Source organism: Podarcis raffonei, chromosome 6 (genome assembly GCF_027172205.1).
Source record: "Podarcis raffonei isolate rPodRaf1 chromosome 6, rPodRaf1.pri, whole genome shotgun sequence".
NCBI classification, from domain to species: domain Eukaryota; kingdom Metazoa; phylum Chordata; class Lepidosauria; order Squamata; family Lacertidae; genus Podarcis; species Podarcis raffonei.
In genome coordinates this window covers 48375657-48398101 of record NC_070607.1, presented here as the reverse complement: position 1 = coordinate 48398101, position 22445 = coordinate 48375657, and the positions used below count along the sequence as shown (strand labels likewise).

The 22445-nt window shown below is 46.1% G+C and overlaps 1 protein-coding gene across 2 annotated transcripts in view; it reads right to left on the bottom strand.

The window, feature by feature from the left end:
• The window catches only part of PTCH2 (patched 2), a 59754-nt gene that overhangs the window by 8575 nt on the left and 28734 nt on the right, over window positions 1–22445 (bottom strand). Inside the window, exons 3-15 of one of the 2 annotated variants that reach the window (XM_053392603.1) lie at window positions 16753–16942; window positions 16393–16462; window positions 15448–15539; window positions 9715–9910; window positions 6166–6287; window positions 4589–4736; window positions 3931–4062; window positions 3646–3801; window positions 2858–2950; window positions 2616–2741; window positions 2235–2353; window positions 1279–1681; window positions 111–423 (exon numbers count right to left, since the gene is read on the bottom strand). In XM_053392603.1, coding sequence (XP_053248578.1) covers window positions 111–423; window positions 1279–1681; window positions 2235–2353; window positions 2616–2741; window positions 2858–2950; window positions 3646–3801; window positions 3931–4062; window positions 4589–4736; window positions 6166–6287; window positions 9715–9910; window positions 15448–15539; window positions 16393–16462; window positions 16753–16942 — 2160 coding nt within the window. Of the gene's footprint in view, window positions 1–110; window positions 424–1278; window positions 1682–2234; window positions 2354–2615; window positions 2742–2857; window positions 2951–3645; window positions 4063–4588; window positions 4737–6165; window positions 6288–9714; window positions 9911–15447; window positions 15540–16392; window positions 16463–16752; window positions 16943–22445 lie in introns of both variants that reach the window. The other variant, XM_053392602.1, reaches the window with a different exon arrangement.

Genomic DNA, 22445 nt, shown 5'->3' with positions numbered 1-22445 from the left:
GTACTAAAAGCATACCGCACAGAGAGCTGGAGGAGGGCATCCCACCCCACTTCTTGGGGCAGAGGCAGTGCAGGACAGGAGAGAGGGTTGGCAAAGTGTCCTCGACTCACCTCGCAGCCAGTCCTGGAGGTAGTGCAGCCACATCTTTGGCAACTGGCGGTTCTCATCACGCACAACATACTGGATGGTGGTGAAGGCCTGGTGCAGGCTGTAGAGGGCCTCCTGTGAGCTGGGGTAGTCAAAGCCACCCTTTGTAACCACAAACATGTTATAGAAGGAGAAGTATTTGAACTGAGCTGAAATGAAGGCGTGCTCCTTTGTGCCTCGTGGTAAAATATCCGTCAGGTAGAGTCCATCATGCACCTTGGTTGTACCGTAGAGGCTCAGGCCCAGCAGTGCCAGGAACAGGACTACAACAATTCCCTGGAAATGCAGAAAGGAAAGAGTGAAGACGGATGCACTCCGACCCCAATCTCTTCTGCAGAAGCTAACTTTTCCTCTGTTGCTGTCAAGAGACTTGACTTAGCAAACATAGGGAGAATGGAAGAAAATCTGTGGACAGTGGACACAGTGGACAGCCAGATGTTTATGAAAAGCAAACAACTGCTTGGGGGCTGGAACTGCAACCACCCAGCCCCACTTCCTAGTACCTACAGTACGTGCAGGGTATGAATTGCCCCTAATGGAGTTTATATCAACATGTGCCATATTGTGGGAGTATGGAGCATACTTGTAAGGCAAGAGAATCAATAATGACAGGTAGGGAGTTTTCCATGCAAGGGGGCACATAACACACACACATATTAACCTTGAGAACATAGTTCTTTTGACTCTGTACCTGATCCTCTCTCTGAAGGTAAACACACACACAATATCTTAGATCATCTAGATTATCTGTGACTGACACAGCCCTTCATCTGGAATTACCCAAGGAAGATGCAGAGCCTTCATACCTAACTTCCTAGATGTGTAAAAATAGACTATAGGAAAGATGTACAGCTCTTGTCTTTGAATGACTACAAGGGACATGCAATCTTTGTCCCTGATAGGCAGGGCACAGGGGAGAGCAACACCATGTCCTCATATAGGATGACACGCACAATGACTACATTTCAGATTGGTTCTCTCATCTCTGAGAAGAACAGGGAGCTTAGTTCTCCATTGGCTGTAGTGCTGGCATCACAGACATGCTACCCAGGATGCTGTACTCCGCCCCCTTTTTTCTTTCAACATAGGGCAGAATGCCACCCACAAAGAAAGTGATTCTCAGCTGCCTACCTTGGTCTGGCTCTGCAGCAGGATAGGTGCATATTTGTTGCGAGCAAAGCTGGAGAGGTTCCAATGACAAAGGGGCAACGGCACACACTCCTGGGCACTTTTGTTCTCATCCAGCTGTGCCAGAAGATCACGGGTGGAGCTGGCAGAGGTGAAGACTTGCGACCCCAAAGGGTTGGCAGGCAGGAGAGTGGAAGGGGTGGTATAGACATGCTGGGTGGGTGGTAAGATGGTGACCACATGACGCCCGGAGGGATCGCACTGGGTGAAGGCCTGAACCGTAGTGGTGATGCGTGTGCTGGTGGTCAGTGCTGGATGTCCATGCGGGAAAGCAGGTGCTGTGGGGTTGTCATTTGCATCCGTGTATTCCTGTGGCTGAATCTGGATGACGTGGGAGGAGCAGAGGCTGTGGGGAGAAGAAGACACTGAGAAACTGCTGGGCAACACACAGTCCCCTAGCCAGTCAGGCATCCTAACTCACACCCAGCACCTGGATATAACTATCACAAAAAGTTCCACTTCTCTTGGTGAGCAGATAGAGATACCCTTCACAATGTCTTTAAAGCGGCTTTTCAGAGTATGCTGATTTTATGTGCAGTTTGATGTGCATTTTGACTTGTTCTTATAGACAAACTTTTACCATAATAAAGAAATGTGTTTTTCAAAATGTTGTTGAGAGCACTACCATCTGTGCAGCTGGCTTTGTTCTCTTGCTGTTTTCCTTACAGCTGCATTTGATCCTCTCTTCTTGGGCTTAATGACTTTTCCAAACCACTGCCCCCAATTGCAGCATGTGTCTCCTCTCCTGGGAGATCTGATGGAGCCCAGCCTGGCCAGGGAGAGCGCAGTACTGCCCCAAAGGAGAAGGGACTCTTGGGGGGGGGGCAACTGTCTCTCCACCGCCAGCAGCTACACATATTTATTTACGGACAAACAAACAAACACTCTTAAGACAGTACCTGTAGAAACAGCACAGAATATCAAGCCTCTTGTTTTCACGCCGGTGAAGGTCCAGACTCAGGATGGCAGGAAAAATGAAAAGCACCATGGCAAAGTTGAACACTACCACGACAGCAGCCTGCAAGGAGATGAAGGAGAGAGAACAATTAAACATGCTGAAGATCCTGAGCCAGGTCACCCTCTGTATAAAGAGGGGCATCTATCCTTCAAGGGGAGGGATCACCCATCTTTCCAGCCAAGGCCATGGAGACTGGGGGCACAGTTACCTCCAGAGTGGAAGTGAAGGCTTGCCTTCAGTGAGATTCAAAGAAAATGCAAATGTGCATAAGCACAGTCTGCTGACAAACCTGCAGGGAGGAGCTCCTAGCAGAGGGGCTTACCTGCAGAGAGAAGGCACGTAGTGCTGGGATGGGCACAAGAGCAGCCATGAAGAAAGCAATCATATTATTGACAGAGGTGAGTGCCACACTGGTGCCACTGCGGCGCAGGCATTCCCCAGTCCGCTCCTGCATTGAAAAGGTGCAAACGAGGAACCGTGAGAATAGAGTTGAGGATGGGTTGAGCGTGCACTGGCAATGCATAGGGACTCAAAGGCTTGTGCAAAAACAGGGAACCTTCTTACCTTGACAGGGACGTGCTGGCTGGTCTCTGTGAAGGCATGTGCCAGCAAAAACATGTCATCCACACCAATGCCCAGTGCCAGAAAGGGCAGCACCTATACAGATATGGAGAAAAGCACAATGGGAGGAATCCCAGTTAGAGGAGCACATCCAGGACTTGCTCAAATCCCACAAAAGTAGGAACAGGTCTCAGGCTGCAAACTGTGGCTGGAAGGCACCAGAAATTCTTCCTTTTGCTGTTATACTCAGGCTCTAAATGATTCTCATATTAACCAAAGTCAGGTTGGTTGGTGACTCTGGCGGGCTTTTGCTTTCTGCTAACACATATTTGAGTCACCTGCACCTGGTTTATTGGGCTCCTTCCTTCCCTTGCAGGCACCTTAGCTGAGGCTCTCTTTGTGGCATACTCCTAGTCTGTACCTGCCTCAGTACAAATGGACAGTTGTTCTTTTTTAAAAACTCAGCTGCTAGGGAATATACAGTATCGTATATTCCCCTGGAACTTCTGAACAAGAAACAGCATGTAAGCAGCTAGAGTGATCAGACTGCTGAAGGCAGCACGATGGTCATTGGAACATCAAGAACAGCCATGCATCTGAAGGTCAAGTGCTCTCTACAACACAGCATCTTCTAATGCCAAGCAGGGATAGAGAGGCAGAACATAACCTCAGCATTGCATAACCTGAGAAATTGATGGAGTAGACATCTTGCTGAGCAAAGAGGAGGGAAAATTGACGGAGAACAAAGGGTGGGCATTAGGGAAGGCAGACCTCTCCAAAATGTGGCCTACCTGGGTCGTGGCTGCATTGAATGAGATTCCTAGCAGAGAACACAGTCCAAGTCCTGCTGCCACGGAAAGGGCAACCAGAAGAACCCCAGCCAGGCCCACAGCACCCTGTGATTTGGAACAGTCCCAACGCAGCATGGTGACACAGGCATACGCCAGCTGCAAGTGGAGGAGAATGAGACGGCAATTAATGAGAAGAAAGGAGAGGATGGAAAAGCTATGCTTTAGTACACAATGGAAGATAAAGGAATAGGAGGGAGGAAGGAGAGGGAAGAAGCTGCTACACACCATCAGCAGGTACCCGCCAGCCACACGGATGGCGCTCACATCTGAGAAGGATTTCATGATGTCATCGAGCGTGGTGGTGGAGAAGGCATGGATAGTCTGGGAGGAATTTGCAGGGAGGGATTCCTGGGCCAACTGCAAAGAAGCAAGACTCATGAGACACTGGGAGGAGAAGAGTCACCTCAGTGGCTGGGATCCTTCTCACATACATAAATGCATCCACAGGATCCATCTACATGCCAGACATAGGCATGAAGGCTCATAGGCATGAAGGAGCCCATATGCTGCTATACATGTCATGTATACCAAGCAAGACTGAAAACTGTACAGGGTCTATACACTCAATTCAAGAACAACTGGCTATGCTTTCACCCTATAAATTGTTTTTCATGCCATTCTACATGCTCGTAAGCATTCATGGTGGCACCCAACCTTTTTACACTGGCAGATGCATATTTGCATGCAGCCCTACATAATATTCTGCTCCTCACTGACAGACCTGCACGCAGTTTTGCCCGTCATCTTTCTAGCATCTTCCCTTCCACGCACACACTTTTTCAGCCTTTTGTAGACACATTTATGTCTTCACCCTTGCACACACCTGCATCAAGCAGCCCTGGAGTTCCCACACAGATGCCACAAACCAACCTGTCCATCTCACCTCAACAAACTCCCGCTGCCAGGCCTCCAGCACAGCAGCTGCCTTCTCCTCACTCCAGCTGATGTCGTGTATCTCATAGTCATCCCGGTAGTGCTCAAAGAGCTGTCGTGGGCTCATCAACAGGAACATGCTTTGTAGGGCTTCGGCTCTGCAGGAAACAGAAGCTGGATGACAACCCTTCTACTCACAGTCAAGGAGGCAGGGCTCCTTTCAGCTCTGGAACTAGAGCCTTTAGGCCCCATTGCTCCCCCACTGCCCAGGCTCAAGGCAGAAACCCAAAGCCTGATTTCTGCTTTCTTTATCTCACAGTCAGCCCTCATTCTGTGCACAGTTCTTTCACAAGCCTACTTATGGGGCTTTTTTCAATTGAAACAGGTGGCTAGCCACCCCTATCAAAAAGGTATGCAAAAGGTATGCACGCCATGTCGATCAGCTGCCATGGAAAACAAGTCACTGACTAACATTCCACACAAAACATGAGAAAAACCAATAGGCTTTCCCAGCAGACCTGTGATTGGAGCAGATGATTTGCATAGAAAGTTCACCATATATACATCCCAACTATACACAACAAGAAAAGCCTGCATGTATTGTGTTCTAGAAATGCATGAAAAGAGCTGGGAATGGCTGCAGATGCACCTCCCTGTAATATCAGAAGCACATCTCTTCCTTCTGCCTGAGCCTTCCAAATTTAAAAGGTGAGGATCTTTTCTCCCATTTTCTGGCTGCTTCCCATTTTCTGACTGCTTCCTTGCATGAGATTTTAAAACCAAAGCAAGGCGATGTATAGCAGCAATAACTCTTGTCCTCAATCTATTGCCCATTCCTTAGCCATTTTTGCATCTCTTTGCCTTGTGAGATATGGAAGGGTTCAGGGACACAAGAATTCCCCTCTGAAGAACAATGGTTTTCAAAAGCTGACACCGATTATGACACTGCCCCCACCAGCATGCGGAACGTGCCCCACCATGCCAAAACAGAAGGTATGGCAACCTGTAGAACAGATAAGTGCAGGTGCCAGCACAGTGCAGACTTGTGTGGAATCAACTTCCCAATGTGCATTTGAGCCCCTTTCTAGGATCAGGGCTGCGGATTGCTGCAAGCAGGTGTCCGTGCTGTGTCGTCCAGCATCCACGGCAGCTGGAAGGAATTGGGGTGGGGGGAGGTGGCTTCGGGAGGCAAGGGGTGATGGCAGCCAGAGCTTCAGAGATCAACATAAATCCCATGGCTTAGGAATGCCCAAGCCAGTTGCTCCTAGGGTCAGGTCGCGGACATGCACCCACGAGAATATGAACCTCAGGGGCATCAAGTTACAAGCTGGCTCAGGAGGTAGTTTACTACCACCCCCAACTGTGAAAGGGGTAGCAGCGAGAGTCCAAGCAGTTCCCAAGAGCCACACTGTCCTCTCCCCTCACCATTCAAACACAACATTTATGACTTTGTCCATCCTCTTTAATTGGCCCTGCTTGCAGGGAAAAGCCATCTGCTCTGCATAAAGAATTCCTTAGCTACTGAGTTATTCCTGGCCAAAGACCTCTGACTTGACAGGCACACACACCACACAAACACACACTTACCCCTGCAGTTTGCCCTGGGAATCCTTCACAGTGCCACCCAGGATCAGTTCCTCTTCCCAGTGCATGTATTTTCGTGAGAAGCCATGGCAGCCACCTGTGAGCTCTGACGGGATGTCTGGTTCCTGGTGGAGACAACAAGAATGGAATGTAAAATAGCAGCATAAACTCCAGACATAAGCACAGGTATTTTAGATGCATATGAAGGACACCACTATAGCCCCATCTCCTGCTTTTCATGGAGGAAGAAGTATCTTTGCACACTTCTGACTTGTGCACTGTGTACATTTACTACTACTACTACTACTACTACTACTACTATTGAAGCAGAACTGTTCTGCTTAAGGGATTATATGCTATAGCCCTGACTAGCTGGCTAATAAAACAAAACCCAGCTGTTATGGAAAGCAAGGGCAAATGTTGCTCCTCTGCAAATGTCACATGTAAAAAACAAAACAAAACAAAAACCGCACACACACGCACGAAATTCTCAGTAGGACAGGCAGCCTGCTCTAGCAGACAGAATATTGAATTTGAGTGACCCAAACAGGTTTAAATTCCTGCTCAACCATGAATTCATTGAGCACTTTGGAAAAGTCAACATTTATTAGCTTCAGTTTTGTATCCAATAAATGGAAATAGAATAGTGAAAAAAATGTAAAGCACTTTAGACATTAACCATGCTACTAGAACAATCCATGTCTCTATAAACAAAACAAAGAATATTTCCCATTATTCCGTAACACTATTCCAGCATTCTGTCACATCCAGGAGTGACCAAGAAATTGAACCTTATAGGGAACTATACAAATAGGAACAGGCTTAATTCTCACTGGCTGGAGCTGGTGTAGCCCAAACACCAATGAGGTGCCCAAGTGCTTCTCTTTACCATCGCCCATTAGTGAATAGCTGATGTCCTCTTCTGTGGAGAAAAGTAAAGTTCTGCCCTTTGGGACAATGTTGGACTGGGGGCTAAACCTGCCCTCCAGTCATGACCCTGGGTGGTCAGTCCCTTGCTAATAGGGACCCTACATACACATATGCCCTTGAAAGGCAGACAACAGACAGAAGCTCTCTTTTAGCAAACACCACATACGTAAACATAATAATATTGCATATTCTGCTGGTTAACAATAATGGGCAAGGCTTGAGATCCTCTCTGGAAATAATCCATTCTGCTCCTAGCTATGTAACCTCACATCTGACAATAATAATCCACATTTCAGTTCAGTGACATTGGCCTGGAACAATTAAGAAGGTTTACTAACAACTGTCAGAATAACTACTCCTTGGAGCAGCCTGATGCCTCCCTGATTGCTGAGGATGGAAGACGGCGACATGCCATATGGCATTGCCACCATTATCATAATGCCTGGAACCCTGAGACATAATAAATCACACAATCTCTGTGCAGGGAAAGTAAGCAGAGCTAAAGAGATCTGATAGATTCTAGCTTTTATGTGAAAGTGCTCCATATCGGTTCTCCCCTGGTCTAGGTATTCTCATAGAATGAGGACCCAAAATCAGTCTGGCTCTGTCGCCCTGCAATCACCAGTGAGTCACCCACACAGTCATAAGACAAGCATCAAGCAATGGGAAAAGCAGGAAAATTCCTATCACCTTGTAAGCTGGAGCACAGCACTTTCATAAAGCATGCCAATCATGGCTTCACATACTATCTATCTATCTACCTTGCAAAGCAGCAGTGCCACATTTTTAGCCAACAAGGATAACAACAACAGCAGCAACAACAACAACAACAACAAGCCCATTTGGACAATACCAGATGGATGAATTCAATTCAGCTAATGCTTGATAATATTTATCCAACTAAAAGAAATATAAGAAGACTCGGTATTATACCAGGCAACTACTATGCTTTTCTGCATATAAATCTTAGTGTCTATTTGCATTAGATTGAGGAGTTTGCAGAATCCATTCTGACTATATCATCCTGTGTGTGCGTGTGCTTGCCCACAGGCACACTGGGTGTTCCCTTCAATCCTACAGGCATCTCCTTCCTGCTCCTGTGGTGGCAGCGAGAGAAACTGGATAGCCATAATGATAACAGTCTGGCTTTCAAGCCAGGAAATGTGGAATTATGGCTGCAACTCCATCCTCCCGCTCCTTGTGCTTGCCCTTGGTCATATGTGCTCCGTGTGTGTACGCACACACTGCTCTCTCCCCCCTCCACCTTCCAAAAGCTCCGAAGCTGCCATCTGTTCTGGGACACATTCCAACTATGACCACCTGCTGGTGAGCACTTGCACTGCGTCTGCCTGGATCAGCACCATCATTCCTGCCTGTGACTCTCTGGCACGCTGCCTTGCATTCCACATCTCCCCACACTCCTGGACGCAGAAGGGCAAAGCTAACCAAATGGGGGACCCCACAGTGAATCCAGCCTTTGGGGGCACACGGTGCCTGAAAAGAGGTCCCTAGCTCCAACAAGACACAAGGAAGCTATTCTGTTGCTTTGCACATGTGTTACAATCTGAAGAGCTCTGTGACTTCATCGAGCCTCCTCCCCACCCCTCCCAGAGTCCAGGCCAGAGAATCAGCTCTACTTTTTGCAGCCAGAATGTTCATTTACTTTGGCTATATCAGTCTTATGTCATGGTATATAGTGTGTACCTTGCACAGGTGCCAGCTTGAATAAAATAAGCCTCACCCTGCATAATCGATCACAAGATGCAGCATGCATACACCATTTGAATGGCAATGCCCATCAACTTGGGAGGGATCCCTCAAATATTTTATTGGGGGGGGCCAAAGGAGTTGGCTCCGATGATACCTTGGCTACTGGTATCTTGAAAAGGTATAACAATTGGGGAAACTGCCTTTTTATTTGGTTAGCATGTCTTAGGAGCATTGAATGGCACTCGACTTTTTGCCACATTTATCTATGGAATTTGCAGATCTCTTTAGCTTTGTGATCCCAGTTAAGATTAATCATTTACCAAATTCTTTGCCCATGTGGCAAATTTTGTGTCCGTTCTGCAGAATTCCTACTGAGTGCACTTCGCAATTTTACAATTCTCTCCTTTTCAAAAAGGCTATTACAAGAAGGTTGCATTGTGTGTGCAGCTGTCCAACCTGTCTTAGTACATCTCTTAATGTCAGATCTAAGCATCCATAAAATGGAACTCTCCTCCTTAGGAACATAAGATGCTGCTTTACATGAATTCAGACCACTGGTCCATCTAGCTCAGTTATGCCAAAGTTGATTGACAGTGGCTCTCCAGGGTTTCAGACAGGAGTCCCTTGCAGCCCTACCTGGAGATGACAGGGACTGAATCTGGCACTGTCTGCATGCAAACCATGTGCTTTCTTACAAAAATATTTATTCTGTGTTGAAAGCTAGATAAAGTTCCAAATGTTTCATTGCTGGAGAGTATGCCATTGTATGAGCTGTCATCTGCAGTGTGAAGAACAGTCAAGACATACAGATTTACCCCCTTGTATACTGTTTGAGAGAATTCATTTTCTCATTTACATATGCATTTGGGAAATACACTGAGTAGTTGGGGAACATGCCTGGCTCAAACCCACCTGCTGGCTTTGGCTGTTGGGGGCACTTGTAGGACACTCAGGGTCAAAGGGGTCAAGACAAGGCCGCTCCATATAGGCCTGGCCAACCTCTGCCTTATCCAGCATCTCCTTGAATCCTTCCAGCGAGGCAAACTGACCCAACTCCTCCATCAGTTGAATGGGGTCTAAGTTAGTCCACTGGATATCGCGCCGGCCCCTACGGAGATAAAATATGGGTTAACAGGGAAAGAAAATATCCAGACAGCATCACTTATTCCTATTACAGATTATATTAAATGGATGATTTTAAGAGGAGGCTTGTAAATTCATATATGTGTAAGTAGGCAGGTAACTACATTTTTTGGTAGGCTAGTAATTTGTGTGAATATTTGCAATGCTAAACCTGACCATATGTCTGGGCTGTAGCATACTTATGCAGCAATGCATACTTGAGCAGCTTTTATTTTCCTTTGGAGCAATAAAGAGGCTAGAGAAGGAACATGGACTTGTCCCCCAAGAAGGAAGATCTCTGAACACACACACACACCACATACTAGGTCTGGCCATAATTTAAGTCCATTTCCCTTGTCCTGTGTACTGCTGCTTCTCCCTTGCATGCAGAGCCCTGGCTCTCCCAGCACTGCCTCTATCAAGATGTTAGCACGCTGGCGTTAATTGCCCTGACTGGCTGCACAAGACTCATTTAGGGGGTGGGAGGGGTCTGCTCAGTGCTGATATAGGGCTTCATTCCTTTTGTTCCCGTGCATAACAGGATCAGGCATGCTGCTTTCATTTGGCATCTGGTTTAGAGTGCCAGCTCCAGAGGATCTGGACAGTGCCTCCTCTGGGAGCACCAGAGCTGTGTGTGTGCCATAGGCTGGGGTCATGTGCATGTAGGGGCATCAGGGTGTATTCCAGAAGCAAAAGAGAATCTTTCAACAAAAGCTGGAAAGGGAAGAGGGGTATTTTCCATGCCCAACACTTGGCCCGATGCATTTGTGCACAGGGATGTACACAGCAGTATAATTTGTTATGTGCATATTTTATTCTTTCTGTTTATATAGATGTCTAGATAATATACACATATTGAAAAGGCTTCTTGATGGGAGAAAAGGCATTTTGCTTCTGCCCAAACAAAAAGGGTAACCCTTGTAACATGCAACTTATTTAATGAGCAAGTGTGGAAGGATCTATCCCAGGAAGGCTTCATCTCCAACCATTGCAATGACAGATCTGTTGCACTACAGAGGAAAGGTCACATCCCCTGAAAATGTAGTACTAGACTTAGAGTTTCCCTACCCACCAAAGAAAGGGCAAATTGTGCCAAGTTCTGCCCAACATTATCCTGAGACAGTAAATTTCACAAGAATCTTGTGGAAACTCCATTATTTGGTCACTTTCTAGTTTCGCTGAAAATGTTCCTTGGCTTCACACTGTGAGAAAGGGTCAGTACCCACCAAAATGAGTATCTGGGGCTAGGAGAGAAGAACCACTGAGACAAGATATTCAGAGAACTAAGCCCAAGCAACTTGCATGACTGCTTCTGGCAACATATAAACTACTGGCAAAGGTCAGAGAAGAGGCAATAAGAATGGTTCCAAAGGCCACAGTGAGCCATAGAGGTTAGTTTTATCTGTATAAAGTACAAGGGAGTTGCTTAGGAATTAATTCCAGCTCTAGACAGATAGGAATACAGTTTAGCAGAAAGGGGAATTGTCTTTAAGGGATCTCTGATTATAGTAAACTTTCCAAATGGGCAACTTTTCGAGGGGGCAAATCCTCTGCTTGGTCTGACAAGAGATTAACTGATAAAAGATATTTCCCTAGACCAGTACCTGTTGGAAAGGGTGGAGGTTTTGAAACTTCATAGAGTAGAATTTGACAGTGAACTCAATTAGCCAGTGTATTGTAATTGATCCAGGCTTTGTGTCACATTCTCCGAGATCAAGGTTATAGCTACAATCCAAACAAATCCTGGCATCTTGTTTCAGGTCTGATTATATCCAGCAACTCTCCTCCACTGCCATTCATGCAGCATCTTCCTAACATGACTGAAGGAAATTTCTAACAAGAGGCCTATTTCCAAAAAGCAGGGCAAGTGAGAGCTGTGGCCCAGGGAGATTCATGAGGACCATATATAGAGGCCTGGAGGGCTGCATTAAGATCCCTGGGCCTGAGGCTCCCCATCTCTGCTTTAAATACTGTAAACAACAACGACCCTGAGGCTGCAGCTACAGTTCCTCTGACGCCACTCACTCTTCCACTGGTGCTCTCATGCATTCTTGTCTTCAACTTCCTGTCATGGAGTGCTTGCATCATTGAGGCCACAGAAGCAAGGGAAAGTGGCAAGGCGACTGCAGTCTCCCTCAGTTCCTTGATATAATCTTAGCAACCGTACTTCTTCCCAGTGGATTGGAGGTAGAGACAATCCTGCTCACATAGCCCCGGAGTAATTAGCCCCTGAGTTTCTGGGTCTGAAAGAGCTCTGCAGCAAGGAAATTTGCCAGGTATGATTTTCCATGTTCATTTTCCCATTCTAATGGGAGAATCTGTTCTTGTTCCTGTTGTGCAGCCATTAAAATCGGAGGAGCTTGTCCATGCAGGATCAGGGCCTGAAGACCTACATGCTCTACTCTCAGAGCCTATCGAATTACTGAAAGCCTTGATAGTCAAAGCTTGTCTCCCAGACTCTTTCTAGAGAGCTGGCTGCTAGGGATTTTTTCTGTCTCTCCACACAAGTTTGTAGCCAAACAAACCAATATAAGTTGAAGAAGGGGGGGGGGAGTGGTTGGGTATGAAGAAGGGAGTTGCAGCATTTTGTCCTTTCAGCTGGAATCACAAAGCAAAGTCTATTTTGCTTGCTATTTTCTTTTTTTAAAAACAGAAGGAAAAAGCAAAACTCCAAGATGTGGAAAGCAAGAAAGCAGGGGCAGGGAAAGTCTTGTCATGCTCAGAGCAGAATCACTCTCCAATCATTCATGAACCCCCAGGTCCCAAGAAGGTTCCTCCTTGCCTGATTCCCACATTCCAAACAGCCCAGCTCCTGCTCCCAAAGAGAGCTTCTTTTATCTGCTGTTTCTTGCTTCACTGAGCCAAGTCGGGCCCTTTTGTTTTTCCATAGATTGCTGCCCTTTGTTCTCCCAAGTTTTCTCTCCCTTTGCGTTAAAAGGAGGGGGGGGAGAGAGAGAGACCCTCAGCTGAACTGAAGCGGAAGCTGGACCTGAGGAAAAGACTCCCCCATTCCAGCCACTGACAAGAAAACTTTGGGACGTGTGTGTGTGAAATTTCTGAGCAGTGGAGGAGGGGGGATACGAGAGTCATTATAAATAAACAAGGAACCCAAGAGACTGGATACAGAAAGTAAGGGAGCAAGGACATGACGTTTCATGGAAGAATAGGAAGAGCAAGAAAATCCCCAGGCTTCCTTGCCAACTGCCTTCGTTTGCACATGAGTCTGAGCTGTTATGCAAAGTGTGTTCTTAAAACCCCATATTTCATCTACTTTAAAAAAGGAAAAGAAAAGGGAAGCTTGAAAGCAACCCAAAGTCTCAAATTCTGTAACCTTTAGCTCTCCTTTGGGGGGGGGGGTGCTTAAGAGTAACTCTCCATTTTGTTCAGTGAATCACCCTGCAAATAGCACCCAACATTCGTATGAGATAAACTCAGTGAGATGAAACAGACCCTGTTCCCTTAAAAAAACAAAACCCCACACCTTGCATTTGTGCTGCTCCTGAGTTCAACGGAAAACACTTCACCCTACCCCAACCCTTACTCTTGGCAGTTTGATATTAAAATCCCTCCCTCTTTTAATTTTTCTGAAATCTGTTTTCTCCTCCCTCCCTCCCTGTCCCCTTTCTCTCAGCAGCAGGCTGAATAAAGCTACTATTCCATTTGTTGGGCAACTTGGAGCTTTCAAAGTATCATTAGCATGAGAATACGTGGTGTTGCCGTTTGCTGACAAAGCATAAGTCTCCAGGGCCCCTTATGGACAAACACACTTGTAAACAGAAAGAATGCTGGCTATTGTTCCTGGCCCTCCCTCCCCCAGTGCCTCCAGTGGGGCTGGTCCCCACATCTTTACCCTCTCTCCCCCTCCACCCCCCATTTTGTACACCTTAATAGAAACATAATTACGAGGCAGCAGGAGCAACAAAACAAAGCAATTGGCCCCAAAGTAGAAACTTAGGGGAGGGGGTAGGAGACTAGAGAAAGCGTTTTCCCTCTGGTTCGGAAGTGGGACAGGGAGAAACTGCTGGGGATGTGGACCTATACCCAAATTCTGTGGGGGCAGGCTGGAGGATGTGAGACTATCCTACCACCCACTAACTGTTACCACCCCCTCCCTAATGTGGCATCGCAGAACAAGGGGGGGGGGTGTAAGCAAAACCCCGTTGGCCATGCCGTGGTGGAATAGGTAAGAGGAGAAAAGCTGTAGTATTATGGTGGTAACTGGCAAATTATGCTATTCTACAGCAGATGGACAGTATTCTCCTTCCTGTGACACAGGTGCCACCTTTATAGTATATGTGCCACTGAAAATGAGAACTATGTCTCCATTTCCCCAAACAAGCAATAATGCACGCTGAAAAAATACTGAAAGGTAGGTAAGTACAGTGGTACCTCGGGTTAAGAACTTAATTCGTTCTGGAGGTCTGTTCTTAACCTGAAACTGTCGCCACTGCACAATTTCTGTTCTCATCCTGAAGCAAAGTTCTTAAACCGAGGTACTATTTCTGGGTTAGCCGAGTCTGTAACCTGAAGCGAATGTAACCTGAAGCGTATGTAACCTGAGGTACCACTGTACCTTGGAAGCATCAGATACAGGAAGGGAGCTTTTCCACAGGTGCCAAGCAAGCCAAGCAAGAAACCCAATTATTAGGCAAAGATCCTATCGCTTATTAGTACAGGAAAATTATGAAGCCACAAAGTGTTTTTGCAACCCATCTTCCAACCCGTCCTCCTCCATCATCAGCAACTATGCTTTCTAACAATGCCTGCCATCCAGCCTGCAGGCCTTAAAGGCAAACAGGTAACTCCAGCTCTGACTTAGTGGTAAAAGAGCATTATTGAGAAAACACAAAAAGATGCCACCATCTTTTTGGGCAGGCTCATGTACATTCCTTATCATGACTGGTTCTTCCTCTACTCCTCGTTCTTGACCAGTGACTGCAGGCAAACATTCCTGCTACATTCAGATGTCTTTCTCCTTGTTGGGACCTTGCTTAGCTGCAAATAAGAACTGGGACACTGTACGAGAGGTTAAGAGCTCGAGGTGTGACGTCTGAGCTGGAAATCCCCAGTTCAAATCTCAGCTCATCCACCAACACACTGGGATGCAAAAGCCTTTAGTAATGCCTTCTTTAATACTGGAAGAATAGGACCACCCTACCTTAAAAGTTTGTTATATTTATTATTGTGTTTAGTGAGGGAAGTGCTTTGGGCACTTTAAGAAAATGCTAAATAATCATACTTCACATCCTGTGAAAGAGCTTGAAAGCACTCTCAAATAGCTGATGGGGGGGGCTCAGATAGAAGACAGTGTGTGAGAGTGTGTATGTGTATAGACAAGCATACTTCCTAAAGCCTAGATAAGTCTGTGGAATAGGGAACAGAGGAGAAATAGCTAAAAGCATGTCAGGTCTCAATCTCTGTGCTGGATACATGCTTAACCTACAGACAGCCTTCTACACAGCCTTGGCCTCACAGGCCAATCACAGCAGGGCAGAAAAGTACACCTGAAAAACAGGTACTCACGGGAGGTAAGCAGAACCCCCTTGCAGCTTGGCACCATCCCAAAAGCAGTCCAGTGGGGTCACGATAACACAAGGAAAGAGCTTCTCAATCATCTGGGAATGACAAGAGCCACAGTCACAGAGGAAAACCACAAGTTCATCTTTCCAGTTCTCTTCTGCTCTCTTTGTCCCTTACCTTGACCTGCCCAAATGCTCACATAATTTTACTGCAGGTGGGACTACCCTCTCTACAACCAGTGTCCTACTGCAACTTAACTTACCTTGTCTCCTCATTCTCTCCCTTGAAGGCTTTTGGAACAGTGAACGGCTTTGGGAACCAAATAGTACCATCCCAAATACAAGCCCTCAATTGAAACAGATCCCAGATATGAGAACCTGGAAGACTTGTCCTAGCCAAATGGGCTACAGTGGGCCACGGGCAGTCCTCACTCTGAGGATACCTGTCTAAGGGGACAGCAGTCTCTTGCAACGGAGGCATGCAGGATGTAAAACCCTTATCACCAAAGGTCAGGCACTACTGAAAGCAGTTGAGGATAAAATAGACTTTCCACTTTCTACTCCCCCAGCATATGGCTGGAAGGGAGATAAAGCCTCATAGTTAGCTCTTATCTCAGATACACAGGAGTGATTGTTACCAGGGTTAGGGGTCTAGCAAAAAGAAGCATGTCCAGTCTATGCAGAAATGTCCAAGTCTCTGAACCCAGAAGGGTGCTTTGGGAAGCTGCTCCTTTGTAACACCATCCTTTTTTAAAGATTCCACCCTATCCCCATAGCAACCTGGATATCCTCTCTAAGACCCACCCCATTCTCTAGCCAACCAGCTAGACCCCAGGGAATTATTTATGCCATCTAACAAAGAGATTTTCCCCAGCTGATCTACCTAATTTCTATGGGTTTTAGTGCAACCCCTGTCCCTGCAGATGCATGCATTCCCTTGGCAACTCACCCGTGCAATCATTCCATTCTCAATTATGGGGACACCTGACTTGTAGCATATTTTATTGAGATCCCAAGACCTGAAAGAAGAAGCAGAGGCAATGAATGTCAAAAAAAAGTCAAAAGAATTGCTGGAAAGAGGAATGTTAACTAAATGGAAGCTGCAGAGGCAATGTACCTCTGAGTAACAGGTGCTGGGCACAAACATTGGGGAAGGCCATAACCTTCATGCTCTGCTTGTGAGCATCCAGAGACACATGATGATTGATAGAAACTGAATGCTGGACTAGATAGATCCTCATCTAATCCATCATAAAAAGTGTATGTTCTTCTTATGAGAGTAACATAGATTTTCCATTTTGAAACTCACTTTCCGTAAAGTAAGACTTGCACTTTGCTTGCAGCCAGAGCAGCTTCAAGATGCATTCCCAAGGCCTCTGGGGTCAGGATGTTTTCACCTTCCCGTTTGGGAGTTTGTATCAGCATCTGGGGTGTGTACAGAGACTCTTCTCCTAGCTTTTCCTTTGTGTACCGGAGCTCCTGGCTGACACGGCTGCCCTCTGGAGGGAAAGGGAAAGAAACACTGGAGTTAATATACCTCCCACTTACCTCTGTCCTCTTACTTGGCTCTTCGCTTATTCACATGAGAGACCCTAGAACTGAGAATAGGCCCACAGGGGAACATCATGCAGTCTGGTTTTCCCTTTAACACATGTATTCTTCTTCACATTATCATGGTGGTTAAAAGAATACATTTCCCCAACCCTTGGAAGATTTAACTAGTAGACTGATGATTCCAATCTGTGTTAGTTGTCTAATTAATTAAAACAAATTAAAAGACACAGCGAAGTGTTGTGCTTGATCACATATAGTATCTTTAAAACATAAAACAAAACACAGCTGCAGAGGTAGAAGTGAGGAGGGGCTCAAGAAGGAGTGGTATTGCTTGATAAGCTCCCCACCCACAAGCAAAATCCTACTGGAAAGAAGGCAGGTGTTCAGCAACTTGCAAGGAGCAGTTTTACTGAGGCGGCGGGGGGGGACAACTGTTGGAGGGAAAGGGCTAAGAACTGCCTCCCCCACAGTCTTCCTCTGTAATTGCAGCTTCTGGGACTGTATTTTATTTTTGAAAAAGAAAGGGAAAGGGCGAGTGGAAGGAGAAACTACATATTGAGAAGCTGCTACCAGCACAGAGTGCTATACAGTCATACCTCGGGATGAATACACTTCAGGATAAGTATTTTCGGGTTGCGATCCACGGCGACCCGGAAGTAACGGAGCACGTTACTTCCGAGTTAAGCCGCTCGCACATGCGCAGACGGTCAAAATGACGTCACGCGCATGAGAAGAAGCAGCGAAACACAACCTGTGCATGTGCACGCACAGAGGCATCTTACGTTCTGTTCAGAATGTGAACAGGGCTCCGGAACGGATCCCGTTCGCATCCCGAGGTACCACTGTAGTTCATCGTCTGCCAGAGGAAGTTGCCACCATATACTGTAACTGACCTGGTGCTCCAGAAGCCACAATAAGAAGTATATAAATATGACTAATGTAGTCAGTATATTAAAAACTGAAGGGGAATAACATTTTTGCCCCTTATGGCTTTGAGTGGGATGAGTAACTAATAATGCCAAGGGCAAATTCACTGTGCCCCAAGCTTCCACTCTGAAGAATGCCCCAATGGTAGCTTTGCTACAAAATAGCACAAGTTGTGGAAGAAGTTGCCTGCCTGCCACAGAACAGCTGTATATAGCAAAGGATTCTGGGAAATATTCTACAGCGCATACTCAGTTCAGTCACAGTAATGCCCAAGCCTGCTGAGCCTCACATTCACTCTGTACAAAGTGAAAGTACACACAAGCTTCTGTGGGTGCACACTGCAGAAGATAGGAAGTTAAACAGATAAAGCTGACTTTCAGAGACATTTGTTTGCCGTGGTTAAACTTCTCCTTGAGGAATATTGCACGTGTCTTCATAAAATTTTATTTATAAAGTTAACGACAAATATATCATTTGGAAATTGAGAATGAATTTACATTGCTTCAGTATTGCTTCAGTAGTTTGTTAAGTAATTTGTGTTATAAATTTAAACCATCTTTATGGTCATTGTGCTTTTTTCAAGGGATTATATCTGAGCACTCAAAGCAACCTCACAAAAACAACTACAATTCCCACACTTCTCCAGGGGGAAATCCATGGCAGTTAAACCAATTTCATACTGGTTTGGGTCTATAGTGTAGATATTCCCTTAATCACCCTTAAAATAAGCATGTGAGGGAAGCTGTCACTATTTCCATTTTGCAGATATAGAGACGCAGGCTGAGAGGCAGATTACTGAACCCAAAGATAAATTCTGTTTTGACTACAATCTCCCATTTTCAAGCCATTGCAGAAGACTCTCAATGTTAGGCTTCAGGTTTATGGGCTAATGACAACATAGCTGTCTTTTGAGGGTCAGAATCCAAGAAACACCAATGCATTCTATCAACTCCAGCCAGCCTGAGCAATGGTCAAGGACGATGAGAGTTGTAGTCTATAAAAATATATGGATCAAACCATCACAAGACGTGCTGAAATTTTGGGAGGTTGGAAAGTTACAATGGAATTGCCTTGTGGGCAGAGTGCTCATTTTTATTTATTTATTATTATTACTTTGTCAAAATAAAAAATAAAATTATCTTTCTATCTGGAGGGCACCAAGTGGGAGGAAGAATGCTCTACAGGATAGCCTATCCAAATATTGTTCATATTAAAATAATAAACATTTTTCACATATTATCTTTTCCTTTTCAAATTCTCTGGCTCACCTTATTTTTAACAGAAGCAGAAAATGAGGACATAAAAACCACATATTCCACAGCCTGATAATTCTCTTGCTTATTGGTGCTTCTCCTCTTCCATCGTTCTGGGTTTTTCATCATAAATTATATTTCTCAAACTTGGTAAGAGAGAGTTTGTGTAGACATTTTTACTACAAGCTCGCTGCTGAGCTCAACAATTCTATCCTGTCCTGCTATTTTGTCACTTTTTGTAAGTATAAATTCTTCTTTTAATGCTTCGTAGCTGTTGATTTTTATAAATATATATATATATATATATATAAACCCAAGCTGATTGACAGGCATGCTTTTGGTTTCCACGCCACTCTCCCCAAAGGAACAGCTGGGATGCCAGTGAGGGAGGAGGCTATGCCAAGGAACACAGGGAGGGGACAGACACTCTGCGTCTGTCCGAGATGGGAAGAGCTAGGAGGGAAGCATCAGAGGCAGAATCCAAACCATTCCAGGCTGTTTGGGAGGCAAGGCACCAGGAGTCATGCTGAGCTCTGCTGATCTTGACTAGGCCACCCAGGAGAGAAACCACACGTACAACCAGAATGTAGAGGAAGGGTGGGGAACACATTCAGGCCAAACTTTGAAGCCACAGGCGAAGATGGATCCCAAAAATTAGAGGAGTCCTTCATCAGACGGTCTTTAAGTACAAAGCCTCTTTTTAAACAAGTGCCAGGAGATGGTTTTGTGCCATGTGATGGCCAGAACAGAAATATGCAGAGAGGGAGAGAGAGAGAGAGACCCTCTCAACAACCTTGTTCTTGTCATTGCCCAGGATGAGTGATAGTAGGAAGTGGACACTGGGAGCCTTATTTATTTATTAACAATGTTCAGAGCTGAAATGACAATACATCTGCAAGTGTTGTGAAGAAGGGAAGAGAGGGAGATATTCCTTGTAATTAGGGTTAATTTGGAACAGGACAATCTGAAGCTTCAAAGGGGAATGAGGAAGCCTCAAATTCCAACACCCTAATTAACCAGGGAGCAACATGAAAAGACAAGGCAAAATGAGAGAAGCTGCCAAGTATGCTTTACATGGGGCACTCTCTTGTCTGATGGGGAGGGCGTTAAACTTAGGTACTGTCACTCTATGTGCCACAGCCTCCCCCCCCAGCTGCTCCTGCTTAACCCCCCTCCCCTCCACTGAGAGAGCAGCATTGTTTGATACAAAGTTGGGGGAGGGGATTCTGGGCTACAGCGAGGTAGCAACAGTGAGCATGTTAATGAGGAGCCCTATGCAAATTCTTTTTTACTCCAATTAACAAAGGAAGCCCTCTCCTTTTTCATGCAAAGGGTCCCTCTCCCTCCTGATCAAACTCCCAATTGTACTGCTGCTTTGGCTTTGAGTATTAGATTGGATTATCCCTCATTCCACCCCACATGCATTGAACACGTACACACCTCAGATATGCTATATCTCACTCTCACAGCCTCCCCAGGAGCATTGAAATATCTCCAGAACAGCAGGGATGAAAACACTGGACCACATGCTTGTAAACATTAGGGTCTTCTTGTACTCAAGATTCCCAGGTTTCTTTAAGGAGAGGCTGCAAGCTCCATCCCATCAGTTGGCCCTTGCACTGTGTGGGGTCCGACAGACTTACACTGCCCCATCTTGCTAGACAAGCCAACTGTGTAGGACACTCCTCCCCTAGCAGGGCCTCTTTGGCTCAGAGGATGCCTCACAGCATGCTCCCAGAAACACTCCCTGTCTCCCCACAGAAGCAGAGCTGGGTACCAACAAGGGCAGCCGAAAAAGCAGAATTGGTTGGGAGCCAAGTGGAGAGATGCCCAGTAACCCAGAGCTGGCTGATCTAGGAACATCCCCACAGCACGTCCGGCAGGACTTGTGTCTAAAGGGCCTAGCCAATTTGCTTTTGCAAAAAGAGTCTGGGTTGCAAGCCTAGTGCAAGAGCATGCCTGAAAGTACCGGTGCCAACAGGGCACTGGAGCAGAGCTTCATAGCGAGGTTATTCTGTGGAAGACTTTATTTCCTGCCACCCTTTCTCATTCCTGAGAAGCCACTCCAAGCCACACCCTGGGATTCACTATGACATCCTAGTCCTAGTAGATTCCAAAGTGCTGCTTCAGCCTGGCTACATGGTCAACTGCCCTCAAGGCAAGGGTCATCTCTTAACCCAGCTGAGAAATGGGTAGCTATGTAACTGAGGAGCAGGGGAGATCAATTACCTGGTGTTGACAAAAGCAACTTATCTCAGTCCTGGGTTGCACATGCTGACACCGTCTCTCCCTTTTCTCTCCCCCTAGGTTCAGCAGAGCCGCTTCCCAGGCAGTGGAACAGGCCTTCAGAATTATCCCCATAATTACAGGCTCTTGGATAAATTGCTGGGCTGGGCACCTCCTCCCTCCCAGCTGGGCCACCCAAATGCAGCCCCCTGCTCTGTTTCCACACCAGCTGGGAGGCCCAAGAGAGCTTCAATTAAAAGAGACAGGATAGGGCTCTCCTCTTAAGGGCCCACCTGGCTTGAGAAAATGTGCGGACAATAAACTCCCCCCCCCCAAGAAAACTCCAACCCTCTTCTAGGGTAAAACCTCCTCTCAACCAATTTAGCGCTACCATACTGGAGTAATCTGTTATTAAAGCTTCATAGTTATTATTATGGATATTTATGGTAGAAGGCAGAGATCCAGCCCCAAACACAAAAAAGTAAGAGATAATTTCTTGCCTCAAAGAACTGAAATTTTGGTCTGACTGGGCAAGAGGAAAGTCGGGCCCATAGAAGGAAAGGGACTGGAATTTCTCCAGCCCCACAGCAGGGGCTAAGAAGGGAACAAAACCCTTATGCCCATAGCCCCTGTGGGAAAACATCACCTCATAGACTGAACAGAAAGAGTAAGGGTGGCAAGTGAGCAGCAGACAAAGCTCTTGAGAGAATCCCTTTTCAGAGCCTTCGAAGACATTAAAAAGCCCAGCTTTTATTCAAAGCAGGATGCAATAGCACAATATCCTGTCTCCAAAGCAATTCATAGTAGTTTTGCTGTGGACATAGTTTTGTTGAAGGAGGTGGCTCACCCACCACTTAGTAATAAATACATAAAGGCATCCTAAAGAGGGTGTTGCTGCAAAGGGAGCGTTCCTTGCTAACATGCTGGAGTAGTTAAAGAGGGGGGCCAGGGCCCAAGCATGTGGGCAGAAGTGGGACAGTGACTTTCCCCCTGGTGAAAACAGCAGCCGGGAGGTCAAGGCCACAGCAGGGACAAAGCGTAA